At 26.3% G+C, this 22569-nt stretch overlaps 4 protein-coding genes across 5 annotated transcripts; 2 read left to right on the forward strand and 2 right to left on the reverse strand.

The window, feature by feature from the left end:
• Positions 1–79: 79 nt before the first annotated feature.
• Positions 80–5667, forward strand: LOC114122678 (death-associated protein kinase 1-like). 2 transcript variants are annotated; one of them, XM_027985416.2, is made up of 17 exons: positions 80–228; positions 335–535; positions 612–812; positions 872–1026; positions 1114–1234; positions 1308–1494; positions 1557–1678; positions 1763–1973; positions 2034–2263; positions 2387–2536; positions 2836–3024; positions 3089–3307; positions 4046–4219; positions 4290–4502; positions 4604–4816; positions 4899–5133; positions 5203–5667. In XM_027985416.2, the coding sequence occupies exons 1-17, from the start codon at positions 133–135 to the stop codon at positions 5331–5333; spliced, it is 3048 nt and encodes a 1015-aa protein (XP_027841217.2). In that variant the 5' UTR covers positions 80–132; the 3' UTR covers positions 5334–5667. The 2 variants fall into 2 exon arrangements, with proteins under 2 accessions (XP_027841217.2, XP_027841219.2); XM_027985418.2 differs by lacking the exon at positions 2387–2536.
• Positions 5166–6967, reverse strand: LOC114122680 (gamma-glutamylaminecyclotransferase-like). Its single transcript, XM_027985420.2, has 3 exons — positions 6702–6967; positions 6127–6315; positions 5166–6044 (listed from the first exon to the last, which is right to left on the reverse strand). Exons 2-3 carry the CDS (start codon positions 6307–6309, stop codon positions 5754–5756), a joined length of 474 nt encoding a protein of 157 aa, XP_027841221.2. The 5' UTR covers positions 6310–6315; positions 6702–6967; the 3' UTR covers positions 5166–5753.
• Positions 6968–7146: 179 nt separating this feature from the next.
• LOC114122679 (splicing factor 3A subunit 3-like) lies at positions 7147–9036 on the reverse strand. Its single transcript, XM_050202491.1, has 2 exons — positions 8888–9036; positions 7147–8788 (listed from the first exon to the last, which is right to left on the reverse strand). Exon 2 carries the CDS (start codon positions 8779–8781, stop codon positions 7279–7281), a length of 1503 nt encoding a protein of 500 aa, XP_050058448.1. The 5' UTR covers positions 8782–8788; positions 8888–9036; the 3' UTR covers positions 7147–7278.
• A 3643-nt stretch (positions 9037–12679) lies between these two features.
• Positions 12680–22212, forward strand: LOC114122605 (ER degradation-enhancing alpha-mannosidase-like protein 3). The gene is made up of 14 exons (XM_027985301.2): positions 12680–13365; positions 13608–13761; positions 13841–13969; positions 14050–14253; positions 14333–14563; positions 14633–14820; positions 14969–15134; positions 15204–15362; positions 15420–15518; positions 15583–15774; positions 15848–15967; positions 16658–16877; positions 16938–17050; positions 21634–22212. The coding sequence occupies exons 1-14, from the start codon at positions 12962–12964 to the stop codon at positions 21829–21831; spliced, it is 2577 nt and encodes an 858-aa protein (XP_027841102.2). The 5' UTR covers positions 12680–12961; the 3' UTR covers positions 21832–22212.
• The last annotated feature ends 357 nt before the right edge of the window (positions 22213–22569 follow it).

Raw genomic sequence — 22569 nt, forward strand, 5'->3', positions numbered from 1 at the left:
GGAAATTTAGTATGTTTTGGTGCAATAATTGTGGTCGAATGGACATCACGTAATGATATCGTTCATAATTTCGTGCTCTAAGTTCGTGACTTCGTGAGCGAATGAATAAGTTGTGGCCGATTAAGCAAAATCATGTCGTCACTGTTACAATCGTTAGAAGAAGTCGACGAAAAATTAGCCGAGTCACTGATTGAAAATGGTGACCAGGACGTTTTCGCTGAAAATAACGTAAACTTTGTTCATTATTTTAAACACACTATGGTGGTGGTGGTAGATCGTTATAAATCGTAATAATTAAATAATTAGAATTTATGGGCAATAACAATGTGTTTAGAAAGGACAAACCGCTCTGCACTTGGCGTCTGCCCGTGGTTTTCAGCATATTGTCGACATTTTATTGGACAGAGGAACCGACTTGTGCGCCAAAGACATTAATGGAAACACTCCACTACATTTGGCCACCAGGAATAATAACATTTCAGTGATCAAAAGTTTATTGTTTCGTCAGCCTAAAGTTGCCTATGAGCAAAACAATGTAATAACGATGACATTAATTTGCATATTATGTTGTCTTGATTACTTAATATTTACACTTTTGTGTCTGTTTACAGAACGGAGATACACCGATGCATATAGCATGTCGTTTTGGTTATTTAGAATGTGTGATGAAATTAGTGGAACACAATGTTACAGCTGACATGGTTAATGAGAATCTGGATACACCACTACTAGTTGCCATAAAAGAAAAACATGAAAATGTTGTGATATATTTACTTCATAATGCACCTGGAAATTTAGACATTTTCAATAATGTAATTACATTTTTTGATAATTTTAATAAAAAATTAATTAACATGGGTTTTTACTTCAGGAAGGCAATGCTCCTATTCATGTTGCTGTACAAGAAGGTTTATTAAACGTCGTGGAAACAATAATAAATATGGGCCATAGTTTCGAATACCCTAATGATAGAGGATTATATCCATTACATATAGCTACCAGACATGGACATGTTGAAATTGTTAGGTAAACATTATATTTCTACTACTCTTGTGACAATATCAATAAAATATAATTTTATTCAAATGTACCTATAATTTAATTATTTTTTAGGTATTTATGTATTGCAGGAAGTGATCCTCAGCAACGTAGTGCAGATAATATTAAACCAGAAATTACTGCCATTAAAAATAATCAAAAAGAAATATTATCAATATTTACCAAATTGAACACTGTTAGCTTACATTTTAAAATTTTATTTTATTTTTGTTAAAATTGTTTACTATTATGTTATTTTATTACAACAGAATAGTGCAAGAGAAAATTATATTCAACAACTAGTTATTAGCCATGATTACATACAAAACATAAATTTGTTGTTTTTTGGACATTCCAATGCCGGCAAATCATCAATTATACGATTAATGAAACTTGGTTTGTTTTCAATGCTTCTTGATAAATCACGAAATACATTGAGAACAATAAATACTAACAGTAAGTTCACATATTTTTAACTATAATTGTATGAAAACTCTTCTAATAGGTATTTTAAACAGGAACTAATACGTCTCAGGATCAGTGCAATAATGGAAATGAGATAAATCTTACAGAATATAATACTACAAACACTTCAAATTATTATAATCATGATGGTACTAAGGGTATAACAGTTCAAAAGGTATAACATAAAAAAACATATTTACCATATTTTTTTTCTATCAAGCCATTAATACATTTTGGTAAAACATTTCCACATTTTTAGGAAAAATTATCGGGTATTAATGAATGTACGTTTTGGGACTTCTCTGGCGAAGATACATATTATAATTCTTATCATCATGTAATTCAAAATACACCGAACAAAGTAGTTGTTATTGTTTATAATGAGCAACAATCGTCTACAGAAGTTTTGAAAACTGTACGATTTTGGCTTAGTTTTGTTCAAGCAAGACTTCAGATTACAGAACCAATAAGTTTGTAATTTAAGAAATATTCTTTCTATCATACTAAAATCAGTACATTATTTTTTTTAGGCAAGAATGGTATTTCAAATCATTTAGTGCCAGTTATAATAGTTGCTACTCACAATGGCCAGAGAATATGTCGCCAATCTGACCAATTGATTAAAACTATGAAAGATGAATATGGACATGTATTTCAAGTATATGAAAAATTAGTATTATTTGATATAATGGCAGTTGATTCATTAAGTGTAAAGAACTTTAAAGAAGCAATTAGTATAAGTAAAAAACGACTTCATTTTGTAAGTAATCCTTATAAGTATCATATTAAAAGTAAAAAGATAGAATAATATGTAATTTTACATAATATTGCACACCATAATTTATTGTTAAAACAAAATGGTTAAATTGAAGTTTTCTATCAGGGATACTATCGAGGTGACATCATTTGCGGTGCAAACAGTAATGGCAGGTTAAATAAGCTGTCATTCTTCGCTCGTGGTGGTTATAAGTTACTTGATGACCCACCTAGGGAAAACTATTATAACACTAAGTCTACAGTTACAAGAATTGAGGTTTAAATTATATTTAATAGTGCACAGTTTTTTTTTACAATTTGTTGAATATTAATGGTGTGCACTTCTTGGAATTTCACTGTGTGCAATTTTATTTCAAAAGCACTGATGTGTGTTACAAAAATACATAAATTATTGTATTTTATTATTTTTAGGGCTTTCACGATAATTTATTTCTTTGAGTTATTATATAGGTATTCTCAACATATTTAATCTTTTGAGCATATTATATTGTTGACCATAAAATTATCTGTGTAATCAGAAAGTTCTTATTTTTAAATTTAATTAAATGATTTCAGAACATTCCTAGAATGAGTGGTTTTTGTGAAGCTGTACAGAACTTTTTACCTAAACTAAGAAAAATTGCAAATCCGTTTCCTGTTTTGTCTTGGAAGACATTTTGTGATACTATTCACCTTGAAGTAAATCCATTAGCTACTGTTCAACATTTAAATATACTACTTATCCAGCTACAGAACCTTGGTGAAGTATGTTGATTCAATGTCAATTAGAATTCTATGATTAAAATTATTGTTTAATGTTTTTCTTCAGGTTTTATTCTTAAAATCTGGATTACAACCAGATTTGATTGTTATATCTCCAAATTGGTTTGGATCAAACATAATTGGTACACTGTTTTCAGTAGACTTTTTGATCAGTCAGACACGTATGTCTGGTTCGTATCAAGCAAATGATTTTCAGATCATGTTTCCGCATTATGATGCCATGTCAGTACTTCAACTATTGGAAACAATGAAAATTTGTGTCCAAGTATGTTAAATTATTATTTTTTCAACTGAACTTGTTGTTGGTACACATGTGAGCACATCACACACATAGATTACGTTTCGAATATTATTCATAGAAATATCATTGAATTAATCTGATCATATAAATACTTTCAAATAATGTGTCTACAAATATCAACAAAGATTTAAAATAAATAATAATGCCTATTTGTATTTTTAGAATAGTTATCATTTTACAAAGTTAAGATTACCGATTAAGTGAGCATCACTATACTAGCTATTTTTATAACGTATATACTCCAGTAAGTTCCCGTTACAACAAAAAATCCCGTTATAACGAAAGTTATAGAGGTCCCCTACCAAAAGCTACATACAAAAGTTATTTCGTTACAACAAAATTTCCGTTATAACGAAAAAAAAATTCGGTCCCTTAGAGTTCGTTGTAAACCTAATTAATTATTAATATCGCATACAAATTATACTGTACATTTTAGAAAAGGAAGACATTTTCAAAAATAACTTTTTAGTAAGCATGTATAATAATATATATTTAATAAATATGTACATTTCCACTTTTTAAGTTGATTAAACTATTATTAATGTTATAAAAAGTAAAGTGTGAATGCAGCATTCACAGTGTAGCAACTGTGTTTTAAAATATGTTTACCAATATCAGATTAGTACCTTAATGAAATATAACTAAAACTGCAATTCTCTAAAGTGTCATTTGTGTCTTACAACTATAAATCTATTATTTTAGTATGATAATGATGGGGACATTGAATATGAATTCCCAGCATATATCATAAGAGAAAAAGATGAAACATTGTGGAAACCCTGGGGTAATAATGTTGACTGTTGTTACGGCGGAATTCGGCTCAGTTCTCAACCGCAGTTTCTTGAACTTTTTACATCAATTTTTATTAGAATACAGGTATTGATAATTGATTAATTCTCTATTCATATTATTATAAGTATAAATCCATAATTAATATTGAATTCAGGTTGAATTACGATACTTGCAAAACAATTATTATGAAGACATGGACAGTTACCTATATCAATGGTACGGTGGTACGGTGTTGTGTATAAGCAATATAGAGTGCATGGTATCCCTAGAACAAGATGGTTGTATTGAAATAAAAATTCGAGGTTCTAAATCATCAAGTTATACATGCTTTTATTTTCTAGAAGAAATTTTACATTCCATTAATCTAGTAAAAACATTAAATATTTAACTTTTTTAATATTTGTTGTACAGTTAATGTACAATTATCATTATAATTACAAAATAGTTAACTATAAATATGAACTATAGGTATTGATTGAAACATGTCCAGGGATGAAAGTAATTAAAGAATTTCTTAGTCCATCAAATTTATCTGAACATTATGTACAACCTCATGGCTATGGTGTTGATGATATATTCTATGCAGTGCGTAAAACTTCTGATTTTAAATCATTAGTTGTTAATCCACTAACAGGAAAAAACGAATGTGTATTAGACTTAATCGCATTTGGATGTGACCAAGTAAATATTTATTCCATTGATGATACATGACATAACATGTTTATTTTTGCATCATATTCACACATAATATAATCCAATTTAGGTGGAAAACATGTTATCTTGTACGGATAGTTTACCGCTAACAGAATTGAATACCATGTGTCGTCAAGAATTAAGCCGTCTCATTGATCCAGTACACCCATTAGGAAGAGATTGGGCATTATTTGCTCTCAACATTGGATTAGATTCAAAAGTTCAATTATTTGATAATGGACCAACTAGTCCTTTTCTAGCACTAATAGATACATGGGCAACAGTTCAACCTGCCCCAACAATAGGTGAAAATAAATAAAGTCTAATTTTTACAATATTGTATTAAAATTACATTTTATTAATTGTCTTTTCAGGCACATTGGTTGATCAACTAAATGAATTAGGACGTGAAGAAGTAGCTCTGGCTGTGTTGCAGAACATACAATGTTTTAGAATAAAAGTCATGGATATAAATAACTGTTCTGTAACTTTGAATCAGTTATAAAATTATGCTTAAAATAATTTAATGCTATTAAGTTTTGGCTGCACTAAGCACCAAGTTTAAATTATTATTTCTAGTCAATTAATATAAAAAGAAAATGTGTGAATTTATACGAAAGCAATTATTTCTCCTAAATGTTATTTAGCACCTTTGTTTTGTATAGATAAGATTATAACTACTACACATATTTTTTTTATTGAATTTCATTTGTATTTCAAACAATGTGTGATATTATGTAAATTTATTTTTAAAATGCACTAGTGTAGTGCGAATACTAATTTTAGTTTTTTTTTTACACCTAATTGATTTAATAATAAACATTGGACTGAGAAGAGGAGCTAATCTATGACTGTGTTTTATTGACTAACTTGAATACCTATTCTAATAATCGTAGGTCTTCACTGTAAAATAATTGAAATATCATTAATTAGATGATTTCCAATTGGGAAATGATAATTCATCATTTGGATCTCTTTGATACCTTGTAACATATGAAAGTCCATGTTCACCACAAGAATCATAATTGTCAAAATATTGTAAACTCAAATAACTATCTGGATATTTTGGTAAAAGGTATACCCAACAATCATTAATATCTCCATTCGGTAATTTAACTTGAATCTTTTGTCGTTTATAAAAATCTGGATGATTTTCAAAATCGTCCAAAAATTCCAACATAGTTGTGTCAACGTCATATATTTCACCTTTAATTTCCTAAAACCATATCCAACACATTTAGTAAAGAATTGAATGTTATTATTACACTATACATAATATTGTATACAAAATCACTTACATGTCCAGTACCTTCTTTTTGTAATAAAAATGGTATGTTAAATTTAGTTGAAATTACTAAAGGGTATTTATTGATGGTAACGGCGACCGATCTAAACACAGCACAGCCGTTTTCAGTATCATTGAGACAATAATTATTAGGCTGATTTCGTTTCAACGTACCATATACAAAAACTGGTTCCATTTTGTACTGAAATAATATAATATATCCAATGTAAAATAAAATATTCACTTCTTTAAGTAATAAATAATTCTAAGTTTACTCTATTCAACATAAGGAATAATTAGAAAAGTTAGGTACAGATTTTGTTGGTAATGCACAAGTTACACACTATAGTTACCATTACTTAGACTACAACCTATAACCAACACAGAAAATTATTCTACGCTTAAGCACACTATGAACTGCCTGAGTTGCATCTTATTTTGAAAAGAGTATAAGCAAATCAAACATTTAAAAATCTAAATCAAAAAGTTAAAATTTGTGATTCTATATAGTATTAAATGTTACAACACGACTAAAGTTAACAATAATTATCCATGCATATAAAGCAAAAACAGTTGATAAAAACTTACATTAAATTTGAGAATGCGTTTCAATTTTCAACTGCATAGCAATTTCAAAAATTTAAGTTACTTTTTTTTTGTCAGTCTTATATAGATTAAAATATATACTAGAATATTTTATCCATAATAGTATTTATTTGGTTCATTATAATTATGTAATTGTAGTTAGTTGAAAACATTCTTTTATATATTCTATAATGCTTACTTATTGTTTTTATAATAATTAAAACGATAATTTGCATGTTAGCAATTTATCATATATTATTTAACTATTATTACTTAACCTAATCTTAGTACCTAGACACCTAGTTAATAATAAAAAATATAAATATATATGATAATAGGCATTATTAAATAATTCCTATTTTACATTTCAGTTATGATAATACTTATAATGCTAACTATTTAGTTATACACAAACTAAATAATAATTTGAATAAAAAAATCCAGTTAATATGTGAAAAAAAAGTAATTTCTGATTATATTTTATGGTTTAATTGATATTTTAAAATTAAATTATGGTTCATAGATTATAATATTCAGTACATTATAAACATTAAAAATAATAAATTATTGTTTTTAAATACTACAATAAGCCTTGACGCTTGAGATCTTCATAAGTCTTCTTAGTGACTACATTTCCTTGAGAATCTTCAAATTCTTCCTCATTCTCTGGTTGCCATCGCTCATCATGTTTCATTGTTTTTAATTTTTCCCAAAGCGCAAGTGCATCTTCAATTTGTGTGACATTAGCAAAATGTGCAGTATTTGGTATACCTAAACATCTCATGCCATGTGCATGTCTCCATTCAGCAAAATGCCGCTGAAATGCTTTGGGACCCTTATATGTAAAATTACCGCAAATTTCACAATTATAGCTGATATTTAACCCATGTAATTTATACAACCAATATGGAATTGGCTTTCCATCCCAACCAAGAGGTAAATTTTTCGGATTATAAGGGATGTCTTCTCCTTGTTCATCATCAGACTCTGATGCACTTGCCTCATTTTCTGAATCATCACGTTCTCCTTCAGTTCGAGCTTGTCTCCTTTGAACATTTTCTTTAGTCGCTAATCTCTGTTCAGCTAAAAGTTCACAGAACCTGTATACTTGTGCCTCAAGCATTGCTAATTCTTTTTGCCTTTCTTGTTCCTTAGTGCGGTTCATTTTTCCCGGTTTACCTTTAGCTAGCAAAGATGGATCCAATGAAGTTTTTCCTTTGGTGGAAAATAATCGTTGAGCTCTTTCTTCCAGAGTTCCACCACATTTTAATCCTAATGCCATCAAAGCTGATTTCAAACGATCGAGTCCAAGAGAGGCTAACTCTTCCCAAGAAGAAAAGGCATATAAATCTAAGTGTGCTCCAACATTGGCCAAAGCACTACCCGTGTCTTTTGGCCAACCTGGAAAAGTACCTTCTTCCCATTGATTTATAAATTCAATTCGAACAGTATCCATTTCATTGTCAATATCGTGTAAAGGTTTTATTCGTAAATAATAACCATGCAAGTATTCCAATAAAATATCTACATATTTTCTATACTCTGAATTTTTACGATCTTTAGGAATATCAAACAAATGATCAAATATGGATAGGTAAGTAATGTAATCAACTTTTTCAACTCCTTTTAAATTCACATACCTTTCATAACATTCATGTAAATCCAAATATCTTCCATAGCCTTCTTCATCGGTGAAATCTACCATGTTGGTCATTTCTTCTGAAGGATTCTCACGGAGGTTATTTAAATCGTCAAACTCCACAGATAATGGCACTGATATTTCATTTGGATGTTTTTTATGAAATTCTTTAATGCCTTTTAAACGAAAATAAAATTCAGCAAACTCATTTGGACCTGAAATGGATGTAATTTCCTCTTTGCGTAAACCGTCTTTATCTTCATAGAGCTCTTTTAGTTTATTAGTTCCTTCCATGTATTGATCGAGCAATAATTTTTGTCTATGTTCAGAATTAATCACATCTCTGGTCGTAGATTTTTTCCACAACATCTCTTTAACCATAGCATCAACTAACCGTTCTCGTTCTTCGTGGTAACGACGTTGCTGTTCTATTAAAGTGTCCATTTCACTTCTAATGTAATAACAACGGAATACAATTCGTAATTTACTTAGAATTCTTACTTAAACATTTATATATATATTATAATAACAACAAACAAATAATACTCACACACACGACGCTTAAACGTTTATAAACGTCGGCTTAAATATGAAATTCGGAAACTGGAATTATCAAAAATGGGATATCGCCAAATCTAGAGACTTTTAACACTGTCTGTATAATTTATACTACATACCACGATTAAAGATATACCTTAATCTTAAGCATGATTTTAGATACTATTTAAAGCCGTGAATTGTGTTCTTAGGTGACGAAATATGAAATGAATGTACTATATTGTATAGACTATAGAAATATAGAATAGGTATTATACTATTATCATTAATCATAATAAATTCAATTTCGTTCATTATCGCTGATAAAAGAAAGGAGGGAGACTTTTAATCAGCGTATATATTATTTCTTTGATATTATTTTTAATATGACGTAAATTTAATAATATATTAACAACCAATGAAACGCGGCAAAAGAGTATCATTAGTGTGTCCGTGGTGTGCACCGTAAAACAAAATAGATAATAATGTATACAGACAATCGATCCCCGCGAAAAAATGTCACATGCGTACAATTGGTCCACATATCCAACGCGACGGTAGTGGCATGAAGTTAAGTTTAAAAAATAAATAAAAAAAACGTAGAAGCAGTAGTAGCATTATAGTATTGTTCTAGGATAGTAGTAGCAAAGGAACAAATTCAGTTTAATTTACACGCGATTTTTTTGATTTTCTTTTCCCCCAAAATGTGTGTTTTAAAGCACTGAATACAAAGGTTTAATTCGAAAATTCTTCCAATATTTTTTTACTTAAAAAGTTGTACGAAAAAAAACTTTAAAACATTATAAATAAATACATCAAAAATACGTGATAATGTGATAATTCACGATAAAAACATCAAAAATACTACTTTTTGATTATTATTATTTTTATTTTTTGTTATTTTTAATTGTACCTACATATTATATTATACAATAAAACACTATTATTATTATATCATAACTCGTAAACGAATAACACGATATTCATCTAGAAAGCATTATAGTGATCTTAAAATAAATATGTATACTATATATGTCTATATTGTGTACATGCATAAAATATAATAATGCATCAATCATAGATGATCTATGGAGATTAAAAATCACTGCGGGTCCGATATCAATCCCGGTCCCCGGACAGTTTTTTTATCAAAGCGCATGTTTGCGGTGCGGTTGAATAAGTAATTTGGTAGAAAATTATCTAAGTAAATTGTAGCTCTGGTCGGTCTGGTCGTATCCTATCCCCTATTCTTAGGAGTAATGTTTGGGTTCAGTAAAAAAAAAATTATCAATATTATCGGGAGTGAGTATGCTAAACAAAAAAATTGTTGATACTTTTAAATACCTAAATATTATAAAATGTAATATAATTATAATGTACCTATATTTTATATATTGAATAATTATAATTAATTTTTGTATTTATTAAAAATCGGAGAAAATAAAATAACTAAGTTGTTTTGTTCATTTATATGGCATTATGGCACGCATAACGCATTTTATTCTTAAAAATGTCGAAAATGTTTAGTAGAAAAGTAAGGAAAAGACGTACCTATATATATATTTAAACATTAAAAATAATTTTAATTGGCTTCAAAACTAGATTTGAATACTCAGACAGTAGAATTTTGTCAAATTTTCACAGCACATAGTTTTTAATAGACATTTATAGAAAAAAATTTGTTAATTGCTCATCGTTATAAATATAGAAATTTTATCGTAAATAAAAATGATAATATAAAAATTTGATAAAAATGTAAAAAACCTAACCTATCTACGGTAATTTGTTTTCGAGTTACACTAAAAAAAAAAATCGATTTTGTCGATAAAATAGAATTTGGGTAAAGATTCTAGTTTTTCTTAATGTTGAATACTGAATGAATAATTCTTCAATGATGTATGTTTTTTTGTCCGTGTTTACGATAACTTGTCAAAATAAAGGTTCAATATTAAACTTCATGGGTGATTTCCGGTGGAAAATTGAATTTCCTTGGTGCATTATAGAGGTCAAAACTAAGAAGTTTTCAAAAAAATTAGTTAAATCGTTATTTACAATTTTTTTTATAAGCGTTTTAAGATCAGATTTTTACGAAATATGTCTAAATTTACAAGTAATTTTGTAATTGAAAATTCATAGCATTTTAAATAGTTATATTTAAGGTTAAAATATACAACACAAAGTTTTCCTTCAAATAACTATAAAGAAAACTAGATCGTTATTATAGGAAAAAATGTTATGAAAGTCTGAATTTTAAATTTTTACGAAATCGCGTATCGATATAGATTTATCCTAAAACGATTTTAAATATTTGTTATTATTGGAAAAGTATAAGTCGCAGATACTTGAATATTTCAACAGTTATTTAGATTGATATTTTCTTAATAATATTTTTTAATTTTCAAAATATTTCGCGTATTTCAAGGCTTTTTTTAATAGATATTTGAAATGTTTTTTAAACATTTTTTGGCTTAGTTACCTATCACTCCGTTCAGAATTTAAAATCGATTATTTCAATTAAAATTTCCAATCTATACGTAAGGTACTATAAGTAAATAAGTAATAATTTATAATACTAATTGAAATTCCAGAATATGGGTAAATGATTGAATCATTTGTATTTATAAAATAAAAGTCAGGCAGGCCTCTGACAATAAATTTGTTTATTTCCTATTGTATATAATATGAACAAAAAAATAATAAATACAAGTGTACAGCTCAGTTACGCAAACTAAAAAACTTGCATGCAATTTGACCTACATTTTTATGTTGAATGTTATTCGGATTCAGCCAGTTTATTTACCATGGTAAATAGTATGCATATTATATATTATATAATATTTAGATTTATGCGATTGTAACAGTTGCATGTAAAAATACGTTCTTTAAAATTATTTTAATTTTTTGTATGTATAATTTTAAAAATGTTTTTACGAAATTATACATTGTTACAATGGATTATAAATTCAGCAATAAAAATATAGGCACAATAGGTACATGTATAACTATGTAATAAACTAATAAAATATTTAAGTAGCAAAATAAGTTTTTTTCCTATTATATAAATAGGTATATTTTTAAAATCATGATACATTAATTTTATCTACTGGTGATTTTAATTAATTGTTAAATTGTCATAATCCAATAATCGGGAAATAATTTATTTATATATTTAAAACTATGCAATATTTTTCAAGGGATTTATAAACTTGTAGTTATTATTATAGGTAATAATATTAAAAAAATACTATTAATACATAACATAGTTGTAAGAGTATATAGGTACACTTAGAGTTCGCATCATGATAAAAATGTTGGCAGATACCAAAATCAACGTAATAATATGATAGTTTATTTCAGAAAAACGTACATTAAAATGTGTACGATTGTTCAATATGTTGGCCTTCGGTCATGCCGTGGAAGAGGTCGTACACTTCGACGACGTCTCGTTTTTACCACCGATTTCTCGAATTCTCAATTCTCAATGATCAATATAATATACATAAAAGTAAATCTAATTTTAAAATATTGGTTATTTTTTTGAATCTTTCAAAATGTTTAAAATAGTCAATTATCGATGAAATATAAAATTTACCGAGTACCGAGTAGATAATTTTACGAGTACGTAGGATTTTGGCGTTATGTCTTTAACTTACTGCGCTCCAGTATATTATTGTTATCTATATTCATGTTTATAACACATTAGTCATTAATATGGTCACACTGGCTGATAATAGTAAGTAGTAACATTCTTATCTATATTCACGTATTACTATTTAGGATTTAGTATTTACTATTACTATTAAAATGGGGCAACGAAAAATGTATCAAATAAATATTATAAATTATAATTATTAATTTGTATACGTAGTTGTAGTAATTTAGTCATGTTATATTGTACTTCTTGTATCTGTATTTTTTTTATCTGAAAAATTGTGAAGTGTCTTATTTTCTGACTATTCTTATGTATTCATAGTGCGTTGTAATTTTAATAAAAGTGTTAAGTTTTCTAATTTATATAATAATAAAAATTTCAATATGTTTTTAAAATTTCTTATTAAATTAAGTTGACAGATACTAAAATATCGTCATGATAAAGACGTTAGGTTTAATTTCCCTAGTGGCATTTGCCACTGCTCATGACCAACCATTTTCTGGTTCGTTCATGAGCAAAGAAGAGAAACTTGGTTTAATGGAAAAAGCAAAAGAAATGTTCTATCATGCATATACAAATTATATGGAACATGCATATCCTGCTGATGAGCTCATGCCTTTAAGTTGCAAAGGGCGATGGAGGACAAAGGAGAATAACCGTGGTGACATGGACGATGTACTTGGCAACTACTCATTGACTCTAATTGATACTATGGATACACTGGTTGTCCTTGGTGATTTACCAGAATTTGATCGTGCTGTTTCAAAAGTGGTAACAAGTGTAACATTTGATAGAGATGTCGTTGTATCAGTTTTTGAAATCAATATTAGAGTTTTGGGGTAAGTGTAAAATTGTTTTAATCTTTATAATTATAAAATGATTAAGTATTAATTAATCTTTGTTGTATAATTATTTAACAATTGATTTTTCAATCTGAAATAATACTGTTAAAATTATAATTATAAACATTAATTTGTTACTACATTGTAAATAAAAAAAATATTTACATATCATGATGTGTTATTGTATTTTATTATATTTTAACTGTTTATATTTAATTATTTTTTTTTTTATACTTCAGAGGCTTGTTGTCTGGACATATTTTTGCACAACATTTCAAAGAAAATTCTAATCATTTACAATGGTATAATGGAGAACTATTAGCCATGGCCAAAGATTTAGGGTATAGATTAATGCCGGCTTTTAATACAACAACAGGAATTCCATATTCCAGGGTAAGAACTAAAATAGTTAATTGCTTTTGGCTTACTTATTGTCCATTAGTTAAAATAATTTATACTTTGTTCTTTTTAGGTTAATTTAAGATATGGTATCAAAAAAGATCAACTCCATTATTTTCAAGAAACATGTACAGCTTGTGCAGGAAGTATGATTTTGGAATTGGCAGCCTTGTCACGCTTATCTGGTATACCTATATTTGAGGTAAGATGTATTATATTTTAATAATTTTAAGACCTGTTGTAAAAGTAATTATATTACTAATAATATCATTTTTTCCCCAGGAAAAAGCCCATAGGTCAATGGATAGTTTATGGAGTCTAAGACATCGGTCTTCCAATCTTATGGGAACTGTTTTAAATGTTGATTCTGGTGATTGGATTCGAAGAGATTCTGGAGTTGGAGCTGGTATTGATTCATACTATGAGTATTGTTTAAAAGCTTATGTTTTACTTGGAGAGAGTCGTTACTTATCCAGATTTAATAAGGTTAATAAAAAATATATTTCTGAAATTATTATGTTTATTTATTTTAAATATATAATTATACATGGATTTAATTATTTAGCATTATGCTGCTATCATGAAATATATAAGTCAAGGTCCAATGCTATTGGATGTTCATATGCATCGACCTCAAATAAATTCTAAAAATTTTATGGATGCATTGTTAGCTTTTTGGCCTGGTTTACAAGTACTCAGTGGAGACCTAAAACCAGCGATAGAAACACATGAAATGTTATATCAAGTGGTACAAAAACATAACTTTATACCAGAAGCATTTACAACTGATTTTCAGGTATGTTATATTCTTTCATCTTGACTTTAATAAGTTTTCAGTTATATTTTGAATGGTGGGTTTGTTTAGGTACATTGGGGACAGCATCCTTTGAGGCCTGAATTTTTAGAATCAACATACTTTTTATACAAAGCTACTGGTGATCCTCATTATTTAAATGTCGGTCGTCAAGTTTTAAATTCTTTGCAAAAATATGCTAGAGTAGAATGTGGATTTGCTGCTGTTAAGGATGTCCGAACCACTGCAAATGAAGACACGTAATAATAATTTATTTCTATGCTAAATATCTGAGAAAATTATACCATTTTAGGTAAAAAATATTAACTTAAATTATGAAATAGCTTATTTATTATTTTTTTTCTTTATATATTATGAAGAATTCAATTTTGTAAATTTAAATTTTAGAATGGATTCATTTGTGCTAGCTGAAACTTTTAAGTATTTATACTTATTGTTCGCTGAATCTGAAGATCTCATAATCAATATTGATGAATATTTATTCACCACTGAAGGCCATTTATTACCCTTATCTTTATCTGTTCAACCACAAAATTATACAGATGCCGATAAGGTAAAATTTCAATTTGTCTAGTAAATTCTATTTTCAGGATTATAATTCATATAATTGTACTATTTATAGATTTTAGATGAAGATACTGATCTACCTAAAAGATCATGTCCTAGTTTTGACAATTTACTTACAGAATCTATAAGAAAACCGTTGAAAAATATGGTTGATGGACTTTGTCCTAATCGTAAATCAAGAATAGAAGCTAGAGAGTTTGCAAAAATTTTTCAGGTAATTTTTCTTTAAATAAATATTTATTTGTTACCATTTTATTATAAATGATTACAGTTTGGCAATGAGAATCATATGCAGAGGATAAAAGCTATGGGAATTGTGATAACTAAACTTCCAAATGGCCTTCCACTTCTTTTTATGAATTCTTCTCATGTAAATACTTTTTTTTCTTTTAAATTGATTTATTTCATGATAATAATTGTTTGTACTAATTTAGGAAAGTAATCCAGAAGATCAAATAGATGGACATGAATTTTTAACTGAATTAAATATTATTATGAAAGATGTTAACCAAAAAGAAAAAATTAATTCTGCTAAATCAGTATCATTTGATAACCAAGATGGACAAAAAGTTTCTTTGTATGCTGGTGCTGCCAATTTTGGCCTCCCCTTAAATCTAGGGCTTAAGGTTAGACAAAATATTGATATAAATATTATGCATCATATGTTCATTAGTTACCAAATATTTTTATTTTATTAAGGTTGTAGCTCGTATTGCTATTGCAAATCCTGTTAAAGGGTGTGAAACTTTAATAAATCCCAATGATGTTAAAGAAAAAATAGTTTTAGTTGAACGTGGTGACTGCATGTTTATTGAAAAGGTAAATTTTAAAAACTTATATTTATTTCATCTTTTTAATCCTAATATTAGCTTAGTTTATTATTATTTATACATTTTTAACCTCATATTCAATTTTAATTCTTTTTCTATTTTTTTTTTATGTAAAGGTAAATTTTCTTTCAAATTACAATTTATTAACATATTTATTTTAAATTAAAATTGGTTGGAGGGTAATAGAATAAAACCATAAATTAGTTAAATATTTTTGAAATTATATAAATAAGATAAGTATTTACTAAAATTTTGCATTTTAAAATATTTTTGAAGTAAAATAGATATTATTAAAAAATTATATAAAACTGCTCAAAACAGACTGTAATTTTACAAGTTTGTCATTGTAAATAAATTAAGGATATTCCAATATGCTATAACTCAATCATCTAAAAACCATGGAAGTTAATTCAATCACTGAATTTCATAAAAATATATTTTTTTTTAAGAAATTAATTGCAAGTAAATCCTTTCAAGATGTATCAAATATAGTTAGAACTATGTATAAATATTATATATTTTTAATTGATATTTCATCAAAATTTCAAGTTATATCATTGAGGATGTAGAGGCATAATAGTCTAGTGTTTACTATGTTATAAAACTTAACTTTGTAGCTGATTATGGTTACTTAAAAATTAAAATAGTTTCATTTGTTAAAAATGTATCTTTTTTTTAGGCACGTAAATTACAAGAGGCTGGTGCTGTAGGTGGTATTGTAATAGATAATGCTACTGATTCATCTGTGATAACATCTCGAGCATTTTCTATGTCAGATGATGGGGTAGATGATGTAAGTATACCACTGGTATTTTTATTTGCCTCAGAAGCTCGACCATTACTGGATATGCTCAATATCAATCCAGATCTTCTAGTTACAATCAGCGAACTTCCCAAAGGTATATATATTGTTTAATATTTCTATTTTATTTGTTACTATTTAAACATACATATTTTAGAAACTGAAGCAGAGATAGATTCTGTTGAAGATACTGGAACTATGATCAATAACTCAATAGATAAACTAAAGAAAATTATAGGAGATATAATGACTTCCAATGATCCTACACAGGTACAACTAAACTTCATGATATTAGCATTTGTATTAGAGTTTTTATTTTCTATTACTATACTCTTGTGTAGGCACAGGATAGGTCGTTGATTTATTTTAGATTTAAACTTTATTAAAATTCCAATTTGAATGTGATATTTTTATAAAAATTTTCAATTTATTTATTATTGTTTTAATTTATAATACAATTTTATAAAAGTATTAAATGTTAGGTTAGGTATTGTTATAAAAATTAATTTGGGAACATGTCAAAGCATATCAATCATACTACTTATTAATTAATAATTATTTAAAATACATTAAAAAAAAATTGAATATTATTTTCTGTTTTAATTGAATATATGATGCATATGTTGCATTAAACTAAATACAATATCTTTGATAATAAAGACTTATTTTTATATTATAATTATGTATTGGAGCTTTCTAATATACGAAGTAAACTCCAACAGGATTTATCCTGTACTCATTATTTACTCTAGTTTAATGGGTTTCAATATTTTTATAATTGCGGATTACTATATAATTCACAAATTAGGTTTACAAAACATTTGGATTGAATTTTATTTTTATTGATCTTTTTTCCCTGATACAAGAACCTCAATGCCATTTATATCAAGAACTAGTGCTATCCACAGACTGGTAATTGAAAACTACTCCTCTAGTTTAATATTTAGTAATATTTCCCTTAACTGTGTAATATCCTAACTGTTTAAATACCGGGTCAATAATAACCTAACTTATGGTGATGGCTAGTGTATAATTTGATGTATTCACAATTAACGCTATTTTATTTTCCACATTATTTTGAATGGTAAATTAGTTAATAATAATTGAAAAATATAAATTTTAAATTTAATCATAATACTCACACTTATTATTTGTGAAACCATTAATAATAATTGTAAAATAATAACATTTTAATAATGATAATAAATAAATACAATATTATTTTAGAAAATAAATAATTTATACAATTATACCCCAATTTGAACTAATATAATGTAGTCTATATTATATATGGCTTATGAGCTGTATTATGCTAGTGTGCACTGTGCATAGTATAATATTCTTTTATGATAGTTATATTTTTTTTAATCGAATAGGTTAATAATATATACTGTATCACCATTGACTTTTTTTTCTAATAATTCACACATAGACAGTAACAAAAACGTGACTTTACCATGCTTTCTTTACTATCACCATAATAACACCTATTGCTTTTGGACCACTTTCCCTAATATTATGAAAGAATAAACATAATATTAATTTTCTTTTGACAAATATAGTATATGCATCGTAGATAAATTCTTATTACTAAGTAAAACAGGGTTTGTTTTACTATTTGCTAGGGTTACAATATAATATATATATTTTCAGTAAATAATGATAAACGTATTGAAAATCAATGTTAATTAGGCTTTTGCTAAAAACATTTTGTACAACCAAGATTTAGTAAATCATGACAGTAAAAACCTATTTATCCTTAACATAAAACTAATATGATTTTTAACTAAAAATGAAAAACCAAGTTAATTTACTAAATTAGATTAAACATTAATTGTTCATTTATATTTATATTGTTTTAAAATTATAATAATACATTATTAAAATAAATTACTGATAGATATTTAAATTATTAATAAAATTTTAAAGCCATTTTTCTGGCTTGCTTCCTACATTTATAACTTTTACAAAAATTTTTTTTTAAATACAATTTAATTGATCTTTACAACTATCACTATTTTATTACAATATGTGTTGTGTGTAAAATATTAAACAGTTTGTTGTTACATACATAATATTGAATACCTTCTGATTCACTTTTTACTGGATAAATTAGTTTTTCTTCATTACCAATTAAAAAATATCTAATCATTATTTTGTAAAAAATTGTGTATTGGATAGATTTCTTGAAAGGTTAGGTTTAGGTTTTTGTTTACTTCAATTCATGTTATTATTGTAAATTTCATGTATTAAATAAAAAGTATTACTACATTTTTTTTTCTATTAGATTTAATGTCTCATAATATCTCCATTGTTAACCATATTAAATAATCAAAAAAACATTTGATTAAAAAATTACAATAATAATATATAAACTTATAACAAATCAATATAATATTACGCTGATAGACATAATGAAATGGGCGTAACCATTTAGACGTGAGGGAAATTGAATGCAAAAAAAATTAATATATATTTTTAAATATATGTAGTTAATTTAAAAAATATAAATTTATTATAAACGCCTAACATATAAGTCGTATTAAAATATATAAAACAAATATTAATAATAATTTAATATTAATTCAAATTAAGCGAAATATTTTGGGTGATTTTACCATAAGATAGTAAAAATTGTGTATATATTTAATAAGTATAAATAACTAAATAATTTTATTGATTAATTTATAATTTTTTTTTTTTTTGACTTCTAATATTGTTATGTCCATTTTTTCTTTATCGATTATTATATTCTTGACTCAAAATACATATAGTAACACTTATCAATACATCTGACACATATATTCCAAATAAATAAACATTATTGTGTCTGAGCAATAATACAACTTAAAAATCATTATTCAGTTTTTATAACTATTTTTTACTAAAGTGATTTGTAAATCCCAGGTTGTAAAATATATAAATTAAAATTATTATATTTATTAGTAAATTTAGCTGTACCTACTGATCAAACTTTATCGATAACACATATTTGAACAGCAGTCCCAATGGGATTATTATTAAAACATTAAAAATTTAGAAAGTTTTTGCAGGTCATCAAAATTCAATATATGTATTTAACTAAAACAATACAGACAAAATCAAGAAATTAAATAAAAACTTATGAAAAAAATTCATTTAGCCAACCATAAATATGTTTCTTGTCTGTGGTTCATATTATAATATTTGAACAGGAACCACCCTTTAGGTGACTGTTATAGTTGAAGGAGATATAGAACTGTTACCTACACAAGTTACAATTCTTCAATTTAATTATTTATTTATTTCATGCATTCTAGAAAAAGTTTATACTTGATTGAATGCTTAAAGTTTTAATAACTATCTAAAAATATGTTAGACAGTATGTTATTAGAACATATTTATTATCATTGATTTGAACATAGTAAAAATGTGAAAGTTAACATCGTGAATTTGAATTTAAAGCTGAAAGTCCTGTTCACTCAATAATAATTATGGTACCATTATAAGCATGCGCAAAGAACATTCAGGGTGTGCCCTGTGATATTTTAAGGACTGAAATACCTAATATCTCAATCAAATTTTCCATAAATTAATTGCAATAAAATTACTTTTATTATCAAAATCAATTTTAGATTATATTTTTAAAGTGAGTTTGAAAAATTATGTTAACTGTATACAGTTTAACACAGGCATGTCAAACCATTTTCAACATGCTGATCATATTCGAAATTTGTGTTATTACTGGGGGTTGTATAATGTATATACCGATTCATTTAGATAAAATATATAATAAATATATTATATCATTTAACAACTCTAATCGCTAATATATTTTTGTCATTCAAAACTACAGATTCATATTTCTAGTTTGCTAAAAATAATTTATTAAATTTTAATATTATTAAAATGTCTTAAAATTGATTCTGAATGTTGTGATACTAATTGTTTAAAGTAACCCAATCTCAAATTTCATGCTAATTTATTTTTATTAAAATATATTCTAAAATCTAATAAATTTTTTTTCATTAAAATTAAAAATTGTAAGATATTTTGTAATTATAATTTTTATTGTTGTTCATACCTATAGAAATTTCTAATTTTATAAAATGGTCAGTTGTGCCAGTGAGCCAGATTCAGTCAGCTGGTTGGGCGCACTTGATGTAACTTAAACGTGTAGTGACTTGTATGAGTTAATTATAATTTTGTACTGAGAAACCGATTGTTCAATGTTTTATTTATGATTATCTATTATTGATTTTATTATATCATTTATTTTTCCTTTTTAATTGTATTCTAACTTTAATGTTAACCTGCTATGACTATTCTCTTGGAAATTACGTGCAATAGAATACTTGTATGTTTCTATTAAATGTATATTAAAAGCCCATAAAGTTTAAATAAAAAAGTCTAATAATTTTTATATAAAGAGCCGATAATAATATTTGGGCACTACCCTTTAGGAGTTTGTGTATGCCCATTGTTACCATACATACTTGCTATTTTTAATTATTGCATTAAACATAGTATTTTAGAACTAATGAGAAAATAGATTTATTTTATTATGGTAAAATATGAGCTAAGCTCAGTTCACATCATTGTATACAATACAGTATACACTAAAAATGTACTAGAAAGCATCTACAATTTTGCAGTAAAGATAAATAAATAATGATGATTTTCAAGTATCTGTAGGTAAATTTTGATTTCATTGAGTTGATTTATTATTGTCAAAACCAACAAATATTCAATTTAACATTTATAAGTATTGTCAAAAATTCTGTATTCTGATTAGCTAAAAATATTTGGTATTTTATATACTATAATATACCTATTTTAACATTTCCCCTTGCTATCTGTTTTGTGTGGTGTAGGATCAGGTGTCTGACCTACTAAAATGGAGAGGATATAGTTCGATTGACAAGCAAACATTTTTGAAATTACTCATGGAGGCCAGAAAAGGAATTATTAACAAAAACGATGATATCATTAAAGTGGATGAACTGCCGCCATCTAAACAGAAAATTTCTGAAAATGATACTCGTAGGAAAGTTGATCCAGATGAAAACTGACCCCAAATGTAATAATTGATTTTTAAAGAACTAAGGTAAAAAGAATTCTACCAAATTTCAAATTAATAACAACTGTACCTATCTATATGTTATTTGATTGTAAATTATTTCTTGTTATTTATTATGTAAAATTTATGCACATTGTAAAATGTGTTATAAATCAAAATTATATAATGAAAAAAAAATGCAATATCAATAAAAATTGTTATTCATACCAAACATAATATAACTTATGAAAAACTGTGCTGGACGTATGGTATGTATTTTTTTTTTAAGAAAAATCAATTCAGTTTTATAAATGTATGTAAGTATTTATTAATTTAACTAAAAAAGACATTTAAAAATAACAAAAAAATATATATATATACTTATATTTGGTTATTTGTTTTTGAGCTTTTTGTGGTTTCTTGTACTTTAAGAATTTTACTTAAAGTACCTATTTATTATAATATTTTATTTATTTATTACTATACATAGTCACAACTTACAGCTTAATAAGAGGATAATTAATTTTGAAACAGAATATTATTGAAAATGAAAAATCTGTCAGGATGGAAAATGAAATTTTTAAGAAACCTCTATTAAAACTTGAAAGTATAAGTTAATATTGGCTGAATTACTTACCGAGACAAAATAAATTCATCGTTTTGATGATAAATACAAATCATTTGGTAATTGTATATGAATATAAAGTAAAGATTTTTTTTTTAAACAATCATCAAAAATATGTTAACTTCC

Source organism: Aphis gossypii, chromosome 3 (assembly GCF_020184175.1).
Source record: "Aphis gossypii isolate Hap1 chromosome 3, ASM2018417v2, whole genome shotgun sequence".
In the NCBI taxonomy this organism is placed as follows: Eukaryota; Metazoa; Arthropoda; class Insecta; order Hemiptera; family Aphididae; genus Aphis; species Aphis gossypii.